Genomic DNA, 19,973 nt, shown 5'->3' with positions numbered 1-19,973 from the left:
AGGTGATGCAGGGGCATTGTGCTGGGAGGACCAATTGTAATGGTTTAGCTGCAATACTAGCAGTTTGTCAACATGGGCATTTCAGTGGTGTGGGGTGACGTGTGGCAGGATATAGAACTGGAGACCCTTGCCCCAAGCAAGAACAATTACAATAATGCTGACAATGTCTGTGCTTTTGCAAACACTTTTGTGCATAGACATAGTGTGTTACAAGCATGGCAGCTGCTTGCAATACAAAAAATTTCTAGTAGGCAGAACTTCTGTGTCTTTGAACTTAACTTCTGTCAGTTTTCCCCAACTGCAGACTGGAGATAATCTCTCAGTGTGTCTGAGGATTAGTTAGTTAATGTTTTAGAAAAGTTCTCTAAAGATGAAGTGTGCTGCATAAGAGTTAAGTATTTATTGACATGGTAAGGTTTAGAAGGGTTACCAAAGTTTAGATATTAACAGTTGATGTATTGGGCAGGCTGAACAGTAGTATCTTCAGTGTCACTCATTTTATTTTATCCTGCCTGAGATTTCAGACTATCTGCAGATTTCAGTCAATGTAGTTATCCAATGATGGTTTGTTGGGATTTGTATATACTTCTAAAATGAATCCTTTGCCATGAAAGCCAGTTCTCAGCTCTTGAGTGGTTAATACATAAGTAGTGATATATAATGGATGGATACATAATTATAACCAGCTTCTTTTGAATGTCTTTGTTCCTCTCCTTGTCACAAGACTTGTACCATATTGCAGCAAACCAAGTACTTGTGTAACTCCCACCTGCTCGGTGTGGCACTCTGTCCTCCTCTGTCCTCCTCAGCTGTAGAGATGGAGTCTGCTACAGCCTGGACTAAGAGAGAGGTGTCTTTTAGCTCATGCAGTAAAGGCTCATGCATTTAACTCAAGAGGTCCCAGGTTTGTTCCTTGCTGATGACATCCAAGGTGGTCAGCGTTACGCTTGTGTGTGTTTTAGTGCAAAGACAGTTTCCTAATTAGACTGACATTCTGGCACTTTGATACCAAGATAAGAGAAATAACTAAAGTAGGTGGAGAATTGCAGCATCTTAACTGAGATCTGGCCTGGAAGGAAGAATATCTCCATTGCTAGAAATTCACCCCTTTACCTCCTGTGTTCTTATACAGTGCCTACAAAATGGTATCCTAATCCTGATAGTGGCCTGTAGGTGATACTATGATATAGATATTAATCATGGTTAGATCTGGGAGTTGAGAGATTTGGGTTCTGTTCCTGGTTTTGCTGTGGACTTGCTTTGTGACCTTGGTTGATTCCCATAACCTTCCTCTGCTCTTTCTCTAAAATAGCGTTGCTGCCTACCTGCCAAGGGAGGTTATGAGGTATAATAGACCAGTGTTTTTGATGTTCTAATTTCTCTTCTTTCTTCTATGTCACTCTGTTACCGTAAACTAACTCAAAAGCAGCGTTCTGTATCTGTTTACTGTAAATTTCTAAGACCAAGGCCTATGTGCTGATGTAGTTAAGTGGGCAGGATTCATCCCTCGGGTTGTCCATTGACTTTAGTGGTATTACAGCGGGCCAGGATCATCCCTAATGTATATCATTCACTATTTGTTGCTCTGGAGCACTCATCCTGCCATTGACGTTCAGTGCTTCTTACATTCATTAGTTAGAGTTGGTGGCTCTCAGCACTTTATAGAATCAAGGACCCCATACCACAAACTGATTTGAGATTAGCCAAATGTAAAATTAAATGTCTTGATCGTCTGCTCCATTATGTTACCTATGCCCTAATCTCTCTCTCTCATCTGTGCAAACAGCCAGTGCTGCCTCACACCGCTGTGTGTCTAGTGTGCGGAGAAGCTGGGAAGGAGGACACTGTGGAAGAGGAGGAGGGCAAGTTTAATCTCATGCTAATGGAATGTTCCATTTGTAATGAAATAATACACCCAGGATGCCTTAAGGTGAGTCCAGAGAAATGACACTGACAGTAGCAATAAATAGAGACAGTCACTTCCTTCAGTTATCAATAAAGTAAAACTAACTGCTTGAAAGCTTTTTTGTGAAAACTGTATGAGAATGTAGAGCTGGTGCAAGGTGCAGGTTGGCCGCTCGGGAGCCCAAAACCCTCTCTAAATAAGGAGCATTACTCAAGAGGATCCTCTTTGACATTTAGTAGCTAGTAACCCCAATGAACAGGGAAACCACTGCTTTCCCAAAAGAGCTTTCAGATTCCTTCCACCTCCTTAGTATTTGACATAAGTAAAGATTCCTCTCCTTAGCTATTTCCAGGTAAATAACTCTGAGGTGAGGAGATGAACCTGTCAACTTTCTTAGAGCTTCGGAGTTATTTAAACAAAACAATTTGGAAGTTAGGAGATTAGAACGTTGTGATTCAAATAAACCTAAATGTCAGTCTGGAAAGACACAGTGAAAATTCCAGTGCTGACCCAACATCTAGCTCTTCCTCCCCTTACAAATGGTAGTAAATGTGTGCCTCCCACCCAGCCAACCTAGCTACTATAGGAAAGAAACTGAATTTGTCTGTTTAGATGGATTACAATAACATGGTCTGGTTGTAAAATAGTACAGCCTGCATGCTGTTCCCGCCTGGCCCTTATTGGGTGTAGGGTGGTCTTAGGCCCAACTTGTGAGGGTGAGTAGGGTAAAGGTTTAGTTGTCTGTTCCATATGTTGCAGGTAAGTGTGGGCAAAGTTGATCTCTGGCCTAGAGTTGAGCATGGGGACTCGGGGCAAACTACGCATGTCTGCACTGTGATTAAAAAAAACTTGTGGCATAAAGTCTCAGCGTCTGGGTCAGCTGACTCAGGCTTGTGGAGCTTATGCTGCAAGGCTAAAAATAGTGATGTAGATGTTTGGGCCTGGGCTGGAGCTCAGGCTCTGAGATCTCTCCTCTTGCAGGGTCTCAGAGCCCAGGCTCTAGCCTGAGCCCAAACATCTAAACTGCAATTTTATAGCTTAAGCCCCATGATTCTGAGCCAGCTGACCTGGGCCAGCCTTGATTGTGCCACAGGTCTTTTATTGCAGTGTAGACATACCCACTGTGACTGGGGTAGAGGCACGATCTTCCACTTGGATGAAGTCAGGAGACTGTATGAGAGATGTTGTGGTCCTTTGCCTGTACAGAGAAGGTTTGTCTCCCACCTTTAACTAGAGTGTTCTTGCAGTATGTAAGACTGTATGTGTGTGAGAAGGAGAGAAAGATGGCTTCTTTAGGACAGTGGAGGGTGTATGGCTGGAGCGTTCAGTGATTCAAGAGCAGAGTTGAAGCTGGCAATGAAATCTCAGCTAAGTATTTCTAGACTCTGACATTTGTAAATTAAAAAGTCTGTTTCACATGAGTTAAGACCACAATGCCCACACTTACTACCAACCTTTCTACGCCTCAGAAAGGACAAATGGGTAGCTCAGTTCATGTGTTTGTCCAGACATAAACCTTGTGTTCAGCAGAGGCTAGCTCCGAGCTCATTGAGATTTCCCAGCAGTGTCTGTGTCCCGGTAGTCTCTAGGGAACACAGCAGGTATGTTTTATACTTCCGAAGTACTCAGCGTTAGCCGAACTCTGCTCCCATTGACATCAATGGCCATACCCTTCAATGGGAGCAGAGTTAGGTCAATACTGAGCACATCTGAAAATCCCACCCTCTGTGTGGGCTTTTGCAGCCACTTGACTGGGAGACTTCTGAGTCACTCCATTCCAGAACTGATCCTGGGAGCGATTTCTCCAGCTTGAGTCACTCAACCATTCTCTTCATCATCATCATCTCAATTTATGGTTAAAATTGTTTTGGTATTGCCACAGTAAAATGTATTCCAACATCCCCTACTCCCAGAAGGCAACAGTTGGTGCCTGTGGGACGCACTGTGACGGGAAAAATACTTCTGTTCCAAAAGGCCAGAGCCCCATGCTCTGAATAATGCTGTCTGTATTATCTCTCAGCTTCTTAATCTCTGGGTGAGGAATGGCACAATTTTCAGAGGTGCTCAGCACCCACAGCTCCTGTTGTAGACAGGAGGGTGGGGGAGGGCAGGCTGCAGTTGCTCAGCACTTCTGAAAATGAGGCCTTTAGTGTGTTAGCGAAAGAGTGGAGCTAGTGGTTAGCAGGGGAAGGAGCTGTGTAGTCTGTCCTGCAGGGCACGTCAGTCCTGACCTGCAGCACTGCTTCACTATTGCAGTACACCAAACTCACATGCCCAAACTACTCCAAATTTTCCTCTGTCCTTCCCTCCAGCACCACAGAGTAACATTATTCAGGATTTGGCCTGCAGGACAGAATCACTGTTTAGTGACAGTTGAAGCACTGACTTCCCCAAACCAAATTTGGGGCTTGCTGACATGCAAGCTAGCTATGCAGGATGTGGGTCAGACCTGTGAAATTCAAGCAAGTACTACTGCTGTCCTGCATATTCATGACCAGAGACTAACCAGCCAAGTGCTGGTTTGGTAACATAGAAGAATCACTTCCAGTGTCTGTGAAAATGGAAAAGTTTGAGATATTTGCAGTTCTGCCCTAGGAAAATAGGTGTAGGTTTTTTGTTTTGTTTTTAGAAAGTAAAAACAGATAACACACCCTAGGATTCCCTTCCCTATCCCTGGCCGGAAACACCATGTCAAACTGAGCTTTTGGGGGGCCCCTTACAGCTTGTCCTAAGAAAGTGTTGTGTGGGCTGGGAGCCTTGTGTATCTCCTCAGCTTCTCTGGAGCTCCCAGAATTCCTGGTGACCTGTAGCAATGTGGTATCCTCCAATGCCTTTTCTGTAGGTGATCCGCTCAGGGTGGCTGCCTTAGTGACATTTATTTACAGGACGAAAAGGACACTATCCCACCAGGGATTTGGGAGCCTCCAGTGTTTTCAGATTTCTAAGGAACCACATTTAGTTTTTCCTCAATAGAAGAGTGTTCCCTCTTTCCTTTTAGTCTCTTCGTCATCAAGATGTGTTCTTGGGGCAGCTTATTTTTTCCAAACCTTGTGAATGAATTTATTGCTAATGAGTGCAAGAGGATGAATGGCATTAGGTGCACTGGTAGAGAAGCATGCATGGAGTCTAAGACCTTCTCTATACAAACACTGCTGTGCCAGTACACTTCATTCCCCACTTGTGTCACCCCCTTCTTATTCTAGCACTGCCATGGCACATGGCTTTTGCTTAATGTGGTCAGATAACACTGTGATTCCCACAGCCTTTAATAGGACAGCTGCATAGTTGTGTAGTTCCACATTTAGATACCTTGAATTGCTGTCGTCCTGCTGGACATTCAGTGCTGAAGGAGCTACAAGCTGTGGTTTAGACATCTACCTGCTGCTTGGTTTTTGACGGATTCAGTGGCAGGTTTTTGTGTGTCTCATTAGTTTGCCTACAACTACCCACATCTATTCAGTGCTTTAAACTTCACGCAAAGGGGCCTAATGGCCTTTGTCTCCTTTTTAGGTAGAATTTGATCTATTCAGCCCAAGAAATAACTTGTTTCTGACTTGGGACTGCCCCAGGGGCTGTTTCCTAAAGATGGAGGATCTATATAACTCATTGTGGCACAGTCCCACACCTGTGAAGGGGGAAGGGAGGTTTAAGTGATAGTCAAGATAAAAACGTTTAAAATTCCTCCCCTGTTTGCTTACAATGCTTGAGATTATTAAAACTGAAAGGGCTCTTCAAAAACAAAACAACTGACTTATCACTCTCACTGGATAGGGAAACTAGAGCAGTTGCTGTCTGTCTGGTTCAGAGGCTCCACACTGTAGCCCTCTTAGTACTGCAGGAGAATATGCAAATAAGAATGAGCTTTTTCACTGACTTACAATAAATTCTTTTTTGGAGCTTTTCTTTGGACTGCATGAGTCTTTCAGGCCCTTTATAGCACTGTCCTTGCCTCTATTTCAGACTTAGCCCCCTCATGTCCTTTACCCTGCTGGTAATTCTAGCCTTGATGTCTTATTGGCCTTGCTTCCAACCTGCCATAATGTATTGAATGTCCTCCTCACAAGCTACTTTGCTTTCCATATAAATATAAATCTTCAGATGCATTTCTTCCACAATGTCAACAAGTGAATCTAATTTTTAACAGTTTTTTTTAAGTTTGTAATTGACTCAAGGTATGAACATGCCATAAATGAGTAGCCATGTGCTCTTACTACCATAATCCTTGTCTTTCCTCACCCCATCCCGACCCTACTGTTTAATTCCACTGTGCCATATCTAAAATAAGACTAAAGGTGCAATTTTCAAAAGCACCTAAGTCCCACTTTCAAAAGTGAATTAAGGGCTTATGAAAATTTTATCCCATTAGCTCTTCAGGGCACGACCATGTTGATAATTATACCATATAGCCCTTAATGCAGTTTTGGAGACTGTCTTTTTTAAAAAACAAACACAATACTAATAAACTGGATAGAATGAGCTTTTCTTCTCTGTATACTACCTATTGAATTGATGAAGAAGAAATGGCTAACTTTGAAGGCAAGGGGGCTATAAAATAAAATTGCTAGGCACACCATATCTTTGAATGAAAGTTTCAGCCTGTCCCCTGTAACTGACCTGGCGAGTTCCATTTTGTTGGTATTTGGGCTGCAGCCTGGCATGGGGTTATTTTCCTGCATGGAGTCGAGGTTAACATTTTAAGGAGCACTCTTAAGTACATTACAAAAATCCTCACTTTTAAAAACACTTTTCCATGTTAATGAGGATGGGAAGGAGACCTTTGTGTCTGTAAAATGAGGATAATGATATTGACTTACTTAGTGAAGTGCTTTGGGATCTTCCAATTAAAAAGCGCTGTATAAGAGCTGGGTGATTATTTATTTATTTTATTATTAAAAGGCTGATCTTCTTGCCAGCCCACTGGAGGGAAATGAGTGAAAGAGTGTATTATAAATTGGAGATGAAGGAGGGGACAGTCTTAGATTAGGCAATTGGACAGCCCATTTCTCTACAAGTACAGGATATGGTATCTTAATAGAGAATGCGTCAACTATTAAACAGGGACTACTCCTGATCTCAGCCAACAAGCCAAAATTTAAAATCCATCTCAAGTGGCCAGTCTGTTTTTGATTTTGGTTTTTGTTTTGTTGGTGGTGGTTGGTGAGTAAACTTACAGGGTTGGGAGTATGCATGTCATGGTGCCAACAAGGTAGTGCTGTTCCTTTAGTGCATCTACCCTAGAGCCACTGGAAGAGAAACAACTGATCTGCGATACAGGATAGCAGTGCAAAAAGTCTGTCCCCTGCTATTGTAATGACTACTTTGAGATGACGATAATCTGTATGTGGACTTGCACTGCCACTTAACACTATTAATTGCAAACGGGTTATGCCTCTTTCCCTCTAGGTGAAGGAATCAGATGGTGTGGTTAACGATGAACTACCGAACTGCTGGGAATGTCCAAAGTGCAACCATGCAGGGAAAACTGGGAAAGTGAGTTTCACTGGAATATATGACATAAGCATGAGACACTAAATCTGGTGTATTCTCTCTAACATCCAGATCTATTTTTGCTGTCTTGTTATGGCTATGAAACAAAAGCACTGTTAGTCTAAAAATCCATGTAGTAAACAAAGAGACACATTGTCAAATAACTTGAGACTATTTAAAAATCTTCTCTGCTTTTCCTTATTGTACGTCATTCAGCTGAGACAGAGAAAAGAAATTAGTCAGCACTCTTCTTGTTTGCAGTCATTTTCACTTTAGGATTCTATGCACTGACAGACTGTAACCAAAACATTGTAGGAAATCCTGCAGAGGAGGGATGTTTAAATCCAAACTAAAAGCTGTTGTTTTTTTAAATTTTGTAAATCTGTATTAAACAAAATCTGAAATGTCCCTTACAACTAGTGAAATATTATATTCTTTATTATCTGAGATGGAGGTAGAAGGTATGTTACAAATAGGAAAAACTCCTTAGTGGTTAAAATTCTTTACCACACTGACTGCTTGTGAATAGCCACTTAGTGTTTAATCAACTGCTTGTAACCAGACAAGCTTCAGATGAAATGCATTGTAAACAGCAAAAAAAAGACATAAGATATAAAGTTTGTTTGTGTTTTCTCTCTCTTTGGCGTACAAGCAAAAGCGTGGACCAGGATTCAAATATGCGTCGAATCTCCCAGGCTCACTGCTTAAGGAACAGAAGATGAACAGAGATAATAAGGAAGTAACAGATGTAGCAAAACGGAAAGGGGAATGTGAAGAAACCCCCAGGCGGAAATCTGATGAACATTCCAAAAAAACCCCTGTTGATTCTATTTTGAGGAGAAAGTCAGATGATGCGCATATGCGAAGGAAAAGAAAATTTGAGAAACCCCAAGAACCTGCTATGAGAAAACGGGTATGAGAGGATAGAACCTCATTTCCTTAATGTGCGCACACACACGGGCACTTGTTGTGGGTCAGGGGCTGATGTCTCTTGCACTTCTGCTTTGAGCTTTCCTTTGAGTCTCTTGAATTCCAGCAAGTGATAGTTACAAAGGAAATTACATAGTACTTTACATTTCTTTTTGAAAATTATCCATCAAGCAGAACAGTAAAGTTTATCCACCTGAACTTTACTTTACTTTACTTTTTTTATTCAGGGACAGAGAACACAGGGCAAAGAACTGGCTATTTACTTTAAAAAAGAAATTCTGAACTAAGTGAGCCGCACTGTAGGATTTTTTTTTTTTTTTTTTTAATGGGGAGTGGTCAAAAATAGTTTCAATCAACCCTTTTCATCTCTAGCCACTGGGTGGCACTCGATAGCTTTCTCTAACTAGCCATAACTACATAAGCAGTAGTCATACTTCACTAAGTAACTGATCCTTACAGCATCTCTGAGATAATATTCTCAACAACTTACAGAGAGCAGGAGGAATCTATCTATTGCTTTCAGCTGCAATTTAGGTAACTTTTTAAAATCTGACTTGCACAGTTTATTTGGGCCAGAAAGCATTCAAATGCATTAGTTTAATTTAACGTCTAGGGATTGCAGAGTAGCTTGTCTATGGAAGTGAAAAGGGGGACCTGGCTTTAACTTCGGTCATGAGTAAATGTGTGGTGATTTCAGTTGTGTTTAGTGGGAGTTTTTGTGCTAGTTTTGTAGTACACATAAATTCACTACGGTAAACAGCCCAAGATTTGAAATAGAGGTGATACAGGTAGTGATTGAAGTTGCAGAGGCAGAGTAGGGGGGCTGCATGCACAGTGGCAGTCCGCATGTGTTTGGTCTCTAGCCAGTGCTGTTATCTGCTTGCCTTTATGGGCACTAAAAACTATTTGACTTAGTAGAGGATGCTGGTATGTGTTTCCTACATGCCTCCAGAATGTGGGACACTTTGATGGTTCTGTAGAGTGACACCACAGTACACTGGGGAGGAGATTATGGGGAGATGTTAAATGTTCATTGATGGACTTCAGCCATTGAAAACCACAAACCATTAGTATTCAGAAAGGCAAGAAACAAAGTGTGGCTTGATTATTGTATAGTGGGTTAATTTGCCTGCTTCATTATGCTTTGCTGTAACCATTCACCGAACCAGCTATTAATTGAAGAAAATTGGTATAATATGAATTTTTACTAGATACCTACACAAAAAATAAACTATTTGTTTTCTTTTCTTTCCTGAAACAGCTAAAACTTGGTAAAGAAGAGAAACTCTTCAGGAAAAAGGTACTTTGACACCTCTTTAATTTGTGTGCTTCCACTTTTTTCCCCTCTTGTGTTCTGTGAGCTGCATTGTGGTTCAGTTTCTTTAGCAATCCCATTGCAGTGTCTTTGCTACCATTTTTACTGCATATTTGCATCTCAGAATCAGAAAACATCCTCTTTCTGGATTCACACAGAGGTTTCCACCTGAGATTAGTTGATTTTTTTTTTTTTTAAATATTTCCTATTGTACAATCCTCTACTAAAATGCTGTTAAAACAGTGTCACAGGGCGGCACAAGTTTCCTTCCCCTTGTCCCTGCGCCCTGTGCTTAGGCTGGCAAAAGAAAGGGTCTCAGACGCCTCTTGCAGGTGCTTCACCCGTGTTCTTTTATTTACAGTGGCTGTACAGTCCCAATTCCCCCAACACCAGTCCCTGCTCCGACCCCTCACTGGGTCCTCTGGCCTTTGAGGCTTGTGCCAGCGAGCAGAGACAGAGCCATGACCCTCCTATCCTCCTGCCTGGCTAGCCTCCCCCCACTGAGCTCTTCCCTGGGTTTATATGTCTTCCCAGTCAGCAACCCAGCTGGTTCCGCTTGTCTCAGCAGATTATGCTGAGCCTGCCCTCGTTAGGGCCTGCGGCTGGGCTCCCGGCTAAAGGTCTTGGCCCATATACGCGGCCACCCTACAAAGAAGCAGGGGGAAGTCGGCTCTTTAGCAGGGCATCCAAAGGTTTTATACTTCTGCCCTGTGACACGTAGGCTATGTCATTTTCAAAGACTAGTGGGTAAAATTCTTTTCTGTACTGGTGTTCTACTCTCTCTACATGCACCAATCTTGCCAGACCCAATAACATAATTAATTTGTGTAATGGTGCATGAGGTAAAATCTGTCCTGACCTTGATGGTGACCTTGATGGCTTGAGGGATGATCTGTTCGCCTTTTATACACTAGCATATGATTAGAAATGTTGTAGGTCATTAAATTATCCAGCTCCTAGTTTCTGACTCTCTGATATCCTAGGATGGAGAATGACATAAGGTGACTATCGTGTGAAGAAGTTTCCATTTAATTAATCTAAATTACCTGTCACTAACTTTCAGTAACTTCTCGTTCTCCTGTAATAAATGTAAAAAAGGAGGAGTTGATCATCTTTCGCTAATCCCTCTGTAATCTTAAATCCCTTAGTCCAGTCCCTTGTAGCTTTGGTTAAAGCTCCAAAAAAAACCCAAACTGTGCATTAATGATCCATCCCCATTTAAAAGCTAGGAGCATGTCCTTTTATTAGATCCATACAGTTTATTGCAGCAGCATAGAAATTAGTGTGTTGATAGTGTCACACCTCCTTTTGCCAACCCCATCCCTGTTTACTACAGTGCCGTTTCATTTTAGTTTTAACAACTGTTGACTTCTGTCTTGCTTGTAGTGATCAGATTAGACCCGAAATCTTCCCCTTTTTTGGCATGGTATTGCACATCTCTTGCAACTGTGTCCCACATACATCAGTGTGGGATTTGATTAAAGTAGACAAGTCATGTTTGATTCCTGCTTACGAAAAGTGACTGGATCAGGGAGGAAGGTTCCAGCTGACGCCTCCACAGCCCACTTTCAGTCAAAGTTTCTGTGAACTTCAGGTCTCCTCAGACTAGCAGTGTATCAAGGCTGTCGGTAGGATCACCCATTTGTATATATACACACTATGCTGGAGAGAGACTGAGACAATGAAGTGCACTCCTTGGGACATAAAGGGGTAGCTATCACTCAAGGATCCAGCAGCAAGTGGCAGAATAGCAGTATGCCAGGAATATGGCTTAGTAATTGCAATACAGAATGTTCCAAAACTTGCTAAATCAAATGAACCCAGTGTTCTTAGCCTGCGTTGCTGCTTGGGTGAGTAAAACCATTGGTCTTGAGTGCATCTCAGGAAATACAGTGGCTGTTTTTTAAAATGGGAAATTTACTTTCTGAACCACAGTGTCCTGAGACAGTTTTCTCCTACCCAACAGAGATCTCCTGAGGAAGAGAGCATTTGTTTACATTGTGGTGTTACCTGCTGCATATATTAATTGTTTAACTGGCGCTCACTTTCTGTGCTACCAGCAGATCCTTAAAAATTAGATTGTCCTGATGTTTTAGGAATATCCATGTTAAATATAAAACAGTCCCCGGGAGTCCTTAGGGTTGCTCGTGAACTTACGATTTTTAATATACAATGCCTCTTTAAAATACCGTCTTAGGTGTGGTGCCACCAGTTATTAACGTTCCACTGTAGTCGGGAGAATGTTTGGATGTGGTCCTTTACCCTATTGCCCTCTATGCAGGCAGCTGGGAAGCATGTCCTCTTGCACAAGGTGTTGTTTGCAGGCCCTGTGACACGAACTCGTTAATTATCAGCTCTACTTAGCCTCAAACTCTTCCTTTTCAGAGGCGATCATGGAAGGCTACAGATGACCGACCTGCCATGGCCAAACCCCTGCGGCGTTTTAAACAGGAACCTGAGGAGGATCTGCCAGAAGCACCTCCAAAATCCAAGGAGAGTGACCAGTCGCGGTCGAGCTCTCCCACTGCGGGCCCCAGCACCGAAAGTGCTGAGCCCAGGGACAAGAAGAAGATAAAGATGAGGCGGAAAAGGCGGCTTCCAAATAAAGAACTGAGCAAAGAGCTCAGCAAGGAGCTCAATCAGGAGATCCAAAAAACCGAGAACAGCCTTGCCAACGAGAACCACCAACCCATCAAATCTGAGCCAGAGAGCGAGAATGAGGAGCCCAAACGTGCTCTGTGCAATAGTGAGAGACTCCACAGGTTCAGCAAAGGGTTAAATGGGACTCCCAGGGAGCTGAGGCACCAGCTTGTGCCAAGCCTGCGAAGCACACCTAGGGTGATTACTCGGCCACCACCTTCACTCTCTCCTCCCAAATGCATTCAGATGGAACGCCATGTAATCAGGCCACCCCCCATCAGCCCTCCTCCGGACTCACTCCCCCTAGATGATGGGGCAGCCCATGTGATGCAAAGGGAAGTCTGGATGGCTGTCTTTAGCTACCTCAGTCATAGCGACTTGTGCATCTGTATGAGAGTTTGTAAGACCTGGAACAGATGGTAAGGAGCTGAGGGGGATGATGCTGGTTTTATCTTACTTCATGATGTGATGCATGGAGGTATAGGATAATCAGCACTTGCTAATTTCTCTTCTTCCTGAAGGGGATTTAAGCATGTATGAAGTTTTAGGGGAAGATGATGCTCTCCTCAGTTCACATGGAGTGAGGGTATGACCACAAATGCTGGCCTTTAACAAAATGCAGTTCAATCAAAAATAGTTTAAATATTTCTAGGTGAGGTGTGTATGTGCAGGAGCTGTTCTGCTTTTTCTTGAGAACTCTAGATCACCTACAAGGCTGATAAACACACAACCACATAACATCTCTCATGCCAACTGTATTCCAAAATCCTCTAGTTAGACAACAGCAGAGAGAGCAGTGTACTAGTATAGGAAGTAGAGGTTCCTGAATCTGGACATCATTAGGTGCTTGCCTGCCTGCCATTAACTTGAGTCTTTCCTCCATCCAGTTATTAAATGCCTCCTGAGATTCAGACAAGATATCCCTTTGCCCCCTGATCACTGATTTAAGAGGTGCTTCAAGCTGTTCTAAGATCATTTTTGCATATACAGGGCACATGTTGGAAAGAACTTGTTTGTTGTATTCTCAACCCTCTGCTTTTTAACAGCAGTTTCATTGGTAGAGTATCTGAGTATATTTTCCATGCTAATTGTTTTATTGTCATTTATGGTGTGTCTCTTTGGGCCTCTTATATAAATTGACTCAATAGGTCAATGACCGTAACCCAACAATAAGCTATAATGTATATTATGAATCTCATAGCCATGTTTATACACTTGGCTGAACTTCCAATAAAGCATCCTCTTGGCTGGCTGCTCAGTTGTATCAAAACTCTAATATTTACCCAGACAGGCAGATAACAGACTCTTTCATGGCACTACCCAGTAATGAATAGGATAATTGACAAACTGATAACTCCGTGGAGAATAAGGTCCATGGAATTGCTTCCACTGTGGATTCCTTTGTGATTTTACAAGAAGCTTGTAAACCGATTTTCTCCAGCTAAGTACAGTGTTTCCTAATGCTAGATAATTCTCGCAAGTTCGTTAGGATTTTTGCATGGCTCTGTTGCACATAGCAAACTATAGCAACATGGAAGGGGCAGAGACACAGAAGCGGCGTGTGTAGGATTAAAATAGAGATGCAGAGTAAGAGATGGAGATTTCAATCTTACAAGACTCACGAGTTTAGCTAAAAGGAAAACTGGGGAAATCGGAACAGTCAGTAGCACCTCCTTGGTCAAAACTGACCTTCAGGTCCAAAGGCTAAGAAAAATAAGAAATTGTTCTGGTTTGTTGAAGCTATACGATGGGATTTTCAAAAGCTCCTCAGTGACTTAAGAGCACAGTCTCACTGAAAGTCAATGGGACTGTGCTTTTGAAAATCCCTCCCATAACAGGGTTTCATCTGTTGGGAAGAAATCCTTACATTTTGGCTTTGATGAAAACACTTGAAGAAGCTTTCAACTTGTGTAACAGACTCTGCTTGAATGTATTCATGAGCTCTCCCTAGCCTCTTCAAACAGATCTCCCTGCTGCTGCCATTACAAATACATACACTGGTTTCTCAGCTATTTTTAACTCTTAAGACATTACAAAATTCAAACCAAATACCAAATTAACAATTGTGGTGTTATTGTAGGTGCTGTGATAAAAGATTGTGGACCAAAATAGATCTAAACCATTGTAAATCCATCACTCCACTTATGCTCAGTGGCATTATCAGGAGACAGCCTGTAACCCTTGATCTTAGCTGGACAAACATATCTAAAAAACAGCTGAGCTGGCTCATCAACAGACTCCCAGGTAAGTGACATTGTGACTGGTGTATTGATCCCAGTTTAGATATTATGGGGTCTCTAGGGAGAAATCTCTGTGAAATGTGTAATGAAACAAAATTTAAAATGATACAAAAGGGATCTAAGTGGCCTCAGAGAGAAGTATTAGGACACAGAATCCTACAGCAATAGTATGACTGGAAATTTTGTGGTGATTGTTCAGAGTCCTATGTGAAACGAGTGGGATAGGTCCTAGTGGAAAAATGTCCAAATCATTAGTATAAGCAGCCTTGTTAGCCAGCCTCTTAAGAGAAGTTTAGGATCAAATGGGTGATGGAGAACTCTGTCTCCAGGGAGACAGTCACCCATAGTGGTGGATATTCCAGATCAGGGGTGAAGTACAGTGACAGGGTATTGCGGGGACATTTGCCCTGTCGCTGCCTGTGTTAGCTCTGTTCTGTGGTCAGAAGATTGCAGACTCTTTGAGTGTCAGGATCTGTCACCAGTGCTACATTTATCCTTAAAATTAACCTAAATTGGACTCTACACTAGGATCAACTATGGCTGCACATTGTGTAAAGAGTTGTCACTTTGGATGGGCTATCACCAGCAGGAGAGTGAATTTGTGTGGGGGGGTGGAGGGTGAGAAAACCTGGATTTGTGCTGGAAATGGCCTAACCTGACGATTACTTTAGATAAGCTATTACCAGCAGGACAGTGGGGTGGGAGGAGGTATTGTTTCATATTCTCTGTGTATATATAAAGTCTGCTGCAGTTTCCACGGTATGCATCTGATGAAGTGAGCTGTAGCTCACGAAAGCTCATGCTCAAATAAATTGGTTAGTCTCTAAGGTGCCACAAGTACTCCTTTTCTTTTTGCGAATACAGACTAACACGGCTGTTACTCTGAAACCTTTCCTTTGTTTGTATCTCCAGGTCTACGAGACCTGCTGTTATCAGGGTGTTCATGGATAGCTGTCTCAGCACTCTGTAGTTCCAGTTGTCCTTTACTCCGAACCCTGGATGTTCAGTGGGTGGAAGGATTAAAAGATGCACAAATGAGAGACCTCTTGTCACCACCAACAGATAACAGGCCAGGTAACAGATGGATTTATTAATAAATGTAGCTTGGTAAGTATCTTTCATGTGCCAATAGGAGGTAGCTGGCTTGTGGGACACGACACTTCTTGGGGCCATATCCTCAGCTGTAATAAATCAGCGAAGCTCCTTGACCTCAGTGTTGCTACTACAGTTTACATTAGCTGACCGTCTGGGCCCTGTTCTGTAGAATGCGGACGTATGTGAGATGTGTGGGCCAGTACAGCTACAGTGCTGGACATCCTGTGCTAAGTTCCTCGATAACAAGCTATGGCCTCTGGCCACTCACTTCATCTGCTGTGCCAGCTTTCCCAACAAATGGCTTTCCTCCATTCGGGCTGCAAACGTGTATACTTTAAAAGTGTGGAAATCTTTTCTTTCAGTTCAGAGGAGCAGTAGCTTTTTTTTTGGCCTTATCAAGGCCTCATATCAGCTCAGAGCAATATTGTGTGATCTACCAAACATGCTGGATCTGAACTTGCAAATGCATAGTGCTTGTTCCTATGAATAATTCCATTAAAGTCTTTGGACCCTTAATTATTTTACTGGGACCACACTTTTCCCCCATCAGGGTTTGGATTTGTTCATATGCCCGTGCAAACAGGAAATTTATTCTAGACTCTTGCATGCTGATGGCTACAAATAGTTCTATCAAAATCATTAACAAAGCTATCATCAAAAATATTGAACCAAAATGCATTTCACATCTCACAGACTGCACGACTGGAGCTGAAATAAGTCTCAGTCTTCCATTTTGACTCACTGTTGAGTTGGGCTTGGGTTTGTCAGACCTCAGTTTTTGTTCTTTTGTTCCCATTATTGTGTGGAACCTATGCAAAAGGGGAAAGTGATTGACTGCCAGGGGAAACAGTGAAAAGGACTTTAGATAAAGTGCTGTCAAATGCACAAGCTAAAAGTGAAAAAAACAGGAGGAAAATGTACTCTCACTGATGGTTACCTTGAGGGCTTCTTGAAACAGTAGGTAACTTAAATCACTTCTGTGTATGTGTAACTGTCCATTTAAGTAAATTGGGGGCATTGGCACCATAAGATACAGTGCATTTTGTGTGGGGTTGGTTTTCAGTCTGCTGCTGATTGCAAAACGAAAGAAGTTTAAAAAAACAAACAAAAACTTCTGTCTTACAGGTCAAATTGACAACCGAAGTAAACTACGGAACGTAGTTGAGCTGCGTTTGGCTGGTCTGGATATTACAGATGCTTCTTTGCGATTGATCATTAGGCACATGCCTCTGCTTTCCAAGCTCAATCTTAGTTACTGTAACCATGTGTCCGATCAGTCTATTAACCTGCTGACTGCAGTAGGAACCACCACGCGTGATTCCTTAACTGAAATTAACTTATCAGGTATGTGGTTGGAGGTATGAATGAGGCTCTGCCTAATTGAACTAGAGCTTGTAGTGGCATGAGAGATGCTGGATTTGTATGAAATATAAGAGTACAAATTGCAGGGGAGAGAGTTGACTCAACTATCTCCCTAATTCCCCCTGAAAGAGCTTCATACACTCTATTAGCCACATACCCCCCCGCTAGCTCACCTGACCTTCCTGGGGAAAACCAACTAGCAATTCTCCTTTTGTCCACTTAGCTTTCTTTTATGCTGGAAAATTCACTCTCTTCTGTCTCCAGGCTAGAAACCACCACACTTTACTTTATCCATCCTCCCCGTGTGATTGTAAGCCCCCTCTGCCACCACTCATGAAACTGGCTTGTTTTGCATTTTTATCCAATGTTACACAACTGGCTGCAAAGACCAGAGAATTGTCATCAAGCTGGTGGGCTTTAACCCATTGATTGTATTGACCAGTGCAATGATACAAGAGCAAATGGGGGCATGTCACCAGTCTGTATAAGTTGTTGTTGTATTGACAAATTAAGACAAATTGATTAATTTCTCTCCCCTTTGTTGTTTTCCTGACAGATTGCAATAAGGTTACTGACCAGTGCCTGTCCTACTTTAAACGTTGTGGAAACATATGTCAAATTGACTTGAGGTACTGCAAGCAAGTGACAAAGGAAGGCTGTGAGCAGTTCATAGCAGAGATGTCTGTGAGTGTTCAGTTTGGTCAGGTGGAAGAGAAACTTCTTCAAAAACTGAGTTAGTTAAAGGACAAGTGTGTAAATATTGGGGCAAGGGGTGGGGAAGGGGCTAAGAACATGTAGGGATTTTATTTTCAATTGGGAAACCAGAAAATATCAAAGATTGGATTTTACAGTCCTGTCAAGGAGAGAACATCATTAAAACTACCCATGTTAAGAATTTCAACCTGTGCCATTTAATTCAGTCTACCTGGGATGTCCTGCACTGGCTCTTATGCAAATTCATAAGGTGACTGTTATTGATGATAAATGTTCACACCTGGAAGAAGACAACTGACCTGTTGTTTCAAGTACCACAGCATGTGCTTGGGTAGTGTAAATTTAATTTCTGCTCTTCATTTCTTAAAACAACAAAAAAAAGTCGGTGTCATTAAAGTGGACCACACGCTGCATTTCTGCCTCCTTACCACGTTTGGTTTTACATCTTACATTATGCAGAACTATTTTTGTACAAAATTGTTTAAAAGTTATTTATGCAATGTTTGAATGCATTACCAGTGTTTTGGTTTTGGATTGCCAATTTTTATCTTTACAGTAGGCGAGAACTTAACCTATACTTCGTAGACAAGGTATCCATCCGCAAACGTGCCCAGGTCAGGAAAAGTAGGTTAATACTTTCAATTTAAAGCATGTTTTAATGGAAGTTTATATCCTGCTTTGTATACTTCAGAAGTGACATAAGCATGTTGTGGAAATAAGGTGTAAATGATAGTTGAAGTAAGACACTATGCCAAGTTTTATCTGTATAGAAATCACCTTTTTCTCAAAATTTTAAAAATTCCAGTTTCAGCTTTTGCACATAGGAGGGTTTCACTCTGTAGCATGAGCTCTTGTACTCAATATTAAATTAATTTATACAGTGAGTCAAGCAGTAGAATAAATGGTCAAGCATAGTCTTTTTTTCCTCTTTCTTTGAAGTGTGAGTTGAGTTCTCATTTAAGGTTTATAACATGGTTATTTCCTGATTGTAAAATTCTGCATTGATAAGTGCCATTGTTGTAAGGTGTTGTTTTCGTAGAATTTCCTGATGCAGTTTTACCTTTGTTGAATTTGTATAAACAATTGTACAAAAACAAGACAAAAAGCCTAAGAGGGTTTCTATTCAAACTTGAATTGATAAAAATTGTTCTGTTTGATGCAGAGTCAAAAGTATTTACAGTGCAGTTCTCATCTGAAGAGTAACTTTATTAAAAACAAAACTGCATACCGCTTTCTTACGCAACAGCTCTGTTCCCTGTGTGTACTCAGTCATGACTTTCTGCCTTTAGGAACAAAACTAGATTGTTCACTGTGTTTTGCTCTTAGCCATGCAAAGCCACCAACTAAGACTGAGGTGAGCTGGATTTTATTTCTTTTTGTGTGTGATCAGTCGTGAGGTTTCAGTTATGCATAAGCAAAACCATTGAGCAGAAGATGGCACAGTGGACACAAAACACTCCAGGGTTGCACAAGTGTAAAGTGACCTACTCTGGCCTGAAGCATCTTTCACTAGTTGTGATACATAAAGTCATGTCTCTCTAATATATCAGAATTCTCTAAGCATGCTGATAAAGGAGAGAGAGTTGATCATTTTATTTCCAAAAAGTCTGACAAAGCTCCAAGGTTCTGGACCAGAACCTGTGGTGTTTAATACACATATAACCTGAGAAAATAATAAACAGTAAAATGGCATAAATTCCAGGTAACACAATTATTTAGATGAGACGAGACTAAAGCTCATGAGCAATTTCAGAAGGACCTAACGTCTCACTAGCTGGGAAGCAAAACTGCTAGATGAAATTCTTTGACAAGTGCAAGGTAATGAATGTTGGAAGGATGAGCACACAACTACCTGTATATTGCAGGGCACTCAATTTATTATGAGAAGACCTGGATGTACTCCTGTGGCCAGTTCAGTGAAACCATGTGCACTGGCAGTCCAAAAATGAAAATGGTAGGATGGATAAGAAGACCTGGAAAATGTCAGAATAGACTGAAGCACCTTCACTGTTGGACTTGTGAGATGTGGTTCATCTAAGCTTGTATTTTCATCCCAGCATGACTCATCTCTCCTGTTATGTTTGCAGTGCTGGTAGTTAGAAAAAACATCTTTACTTATAAAGTGAATACATCTTGATGTGGAACCCCCTACTGCCATTCTTAATTGCTTTTATTTGAAATGATTTTATTCTGAAGAATGACTAATTCTGCTACTTCAAAATTCAGCTTTAATGGAATATCTGTCCTGTGCTATGAACATTTTGAGAACCAACAGTGCGCCTGA

General features: G+C 41.8%; 1 protein-coding gene across 6 annotated transcripts in view; it reads left to right on the top strand.

Moving 5' to 3' along the window:
* Positions 1-18,844, top strand: part of KDM2B (lysine demethylase 2B) — a 167,886-nt gene extending 149,042 nt beyond the window's left edge. For 4 of the 6 annotated variants that reach the window (XM_077835509.1, XM_077835506.1, XM_077835511.1 and 1 more), the window contains 9 exons: positions 1,787-1,930; positions 7,310-7,397; positions 8,038-8,306; positions 9,585-9,623; positions 12,024-12,697; positions 14,359-14,522; positions 15,431-15,592; positions 16,739-16,957; positions 17,532-18,844. In XM_077835509.1, coding sequence (XP_077691635.1) covers positions 1,787-1,930; positions 7,310-7,397; positions 8,038-8,306; positions 9,585-9,623; positions 12,024-12,697; positions 14,359-14,522; positions 15,431-15,592; positions 16,739-16,957; positions 17,532-17,713 — 1,941 coding nt within the window. In that variant the 3' untranslated portion in view covers positions 17,714-18,844. The remainder of the gene's footprint in view (positions 1-1,786; positions 1,931-7,309; positions 7,398-8,037; positions 8,307-9,584; positions 9,624-12,023; positions 12,698-14,358; positions 14,523-15,430; positions 15,593-16,738; positions 16,958-17,531) is intronic. The other 2 variants (XM_077835507.1, XM_077835512.1) reach the window with 1 other exon arrangement.
* Positions 18,845-19,973: the final 1,129 nt, after the last annotated feature.

The sequence above is a fragment of the Eretmochelys imbricata genome, chromosome 15 (assembly GCF_965152235.1).
Source record: "Eretmochelys imbricata isolate rEreImb1 chromosome 15, rEreImb1.hap1, whole genome shotgun sequence".
Classification (NCBI taxonomy): Eukaryota; Metazoa; Chordata; order Testudines; family Cheloniidae; genus Eretmochelys; species Eretmochelys imbricata.
Note: the sequence above shows the minus strand (reverse complement) of the source record. Positions and strands in the feature narration are given on the sequence as shown.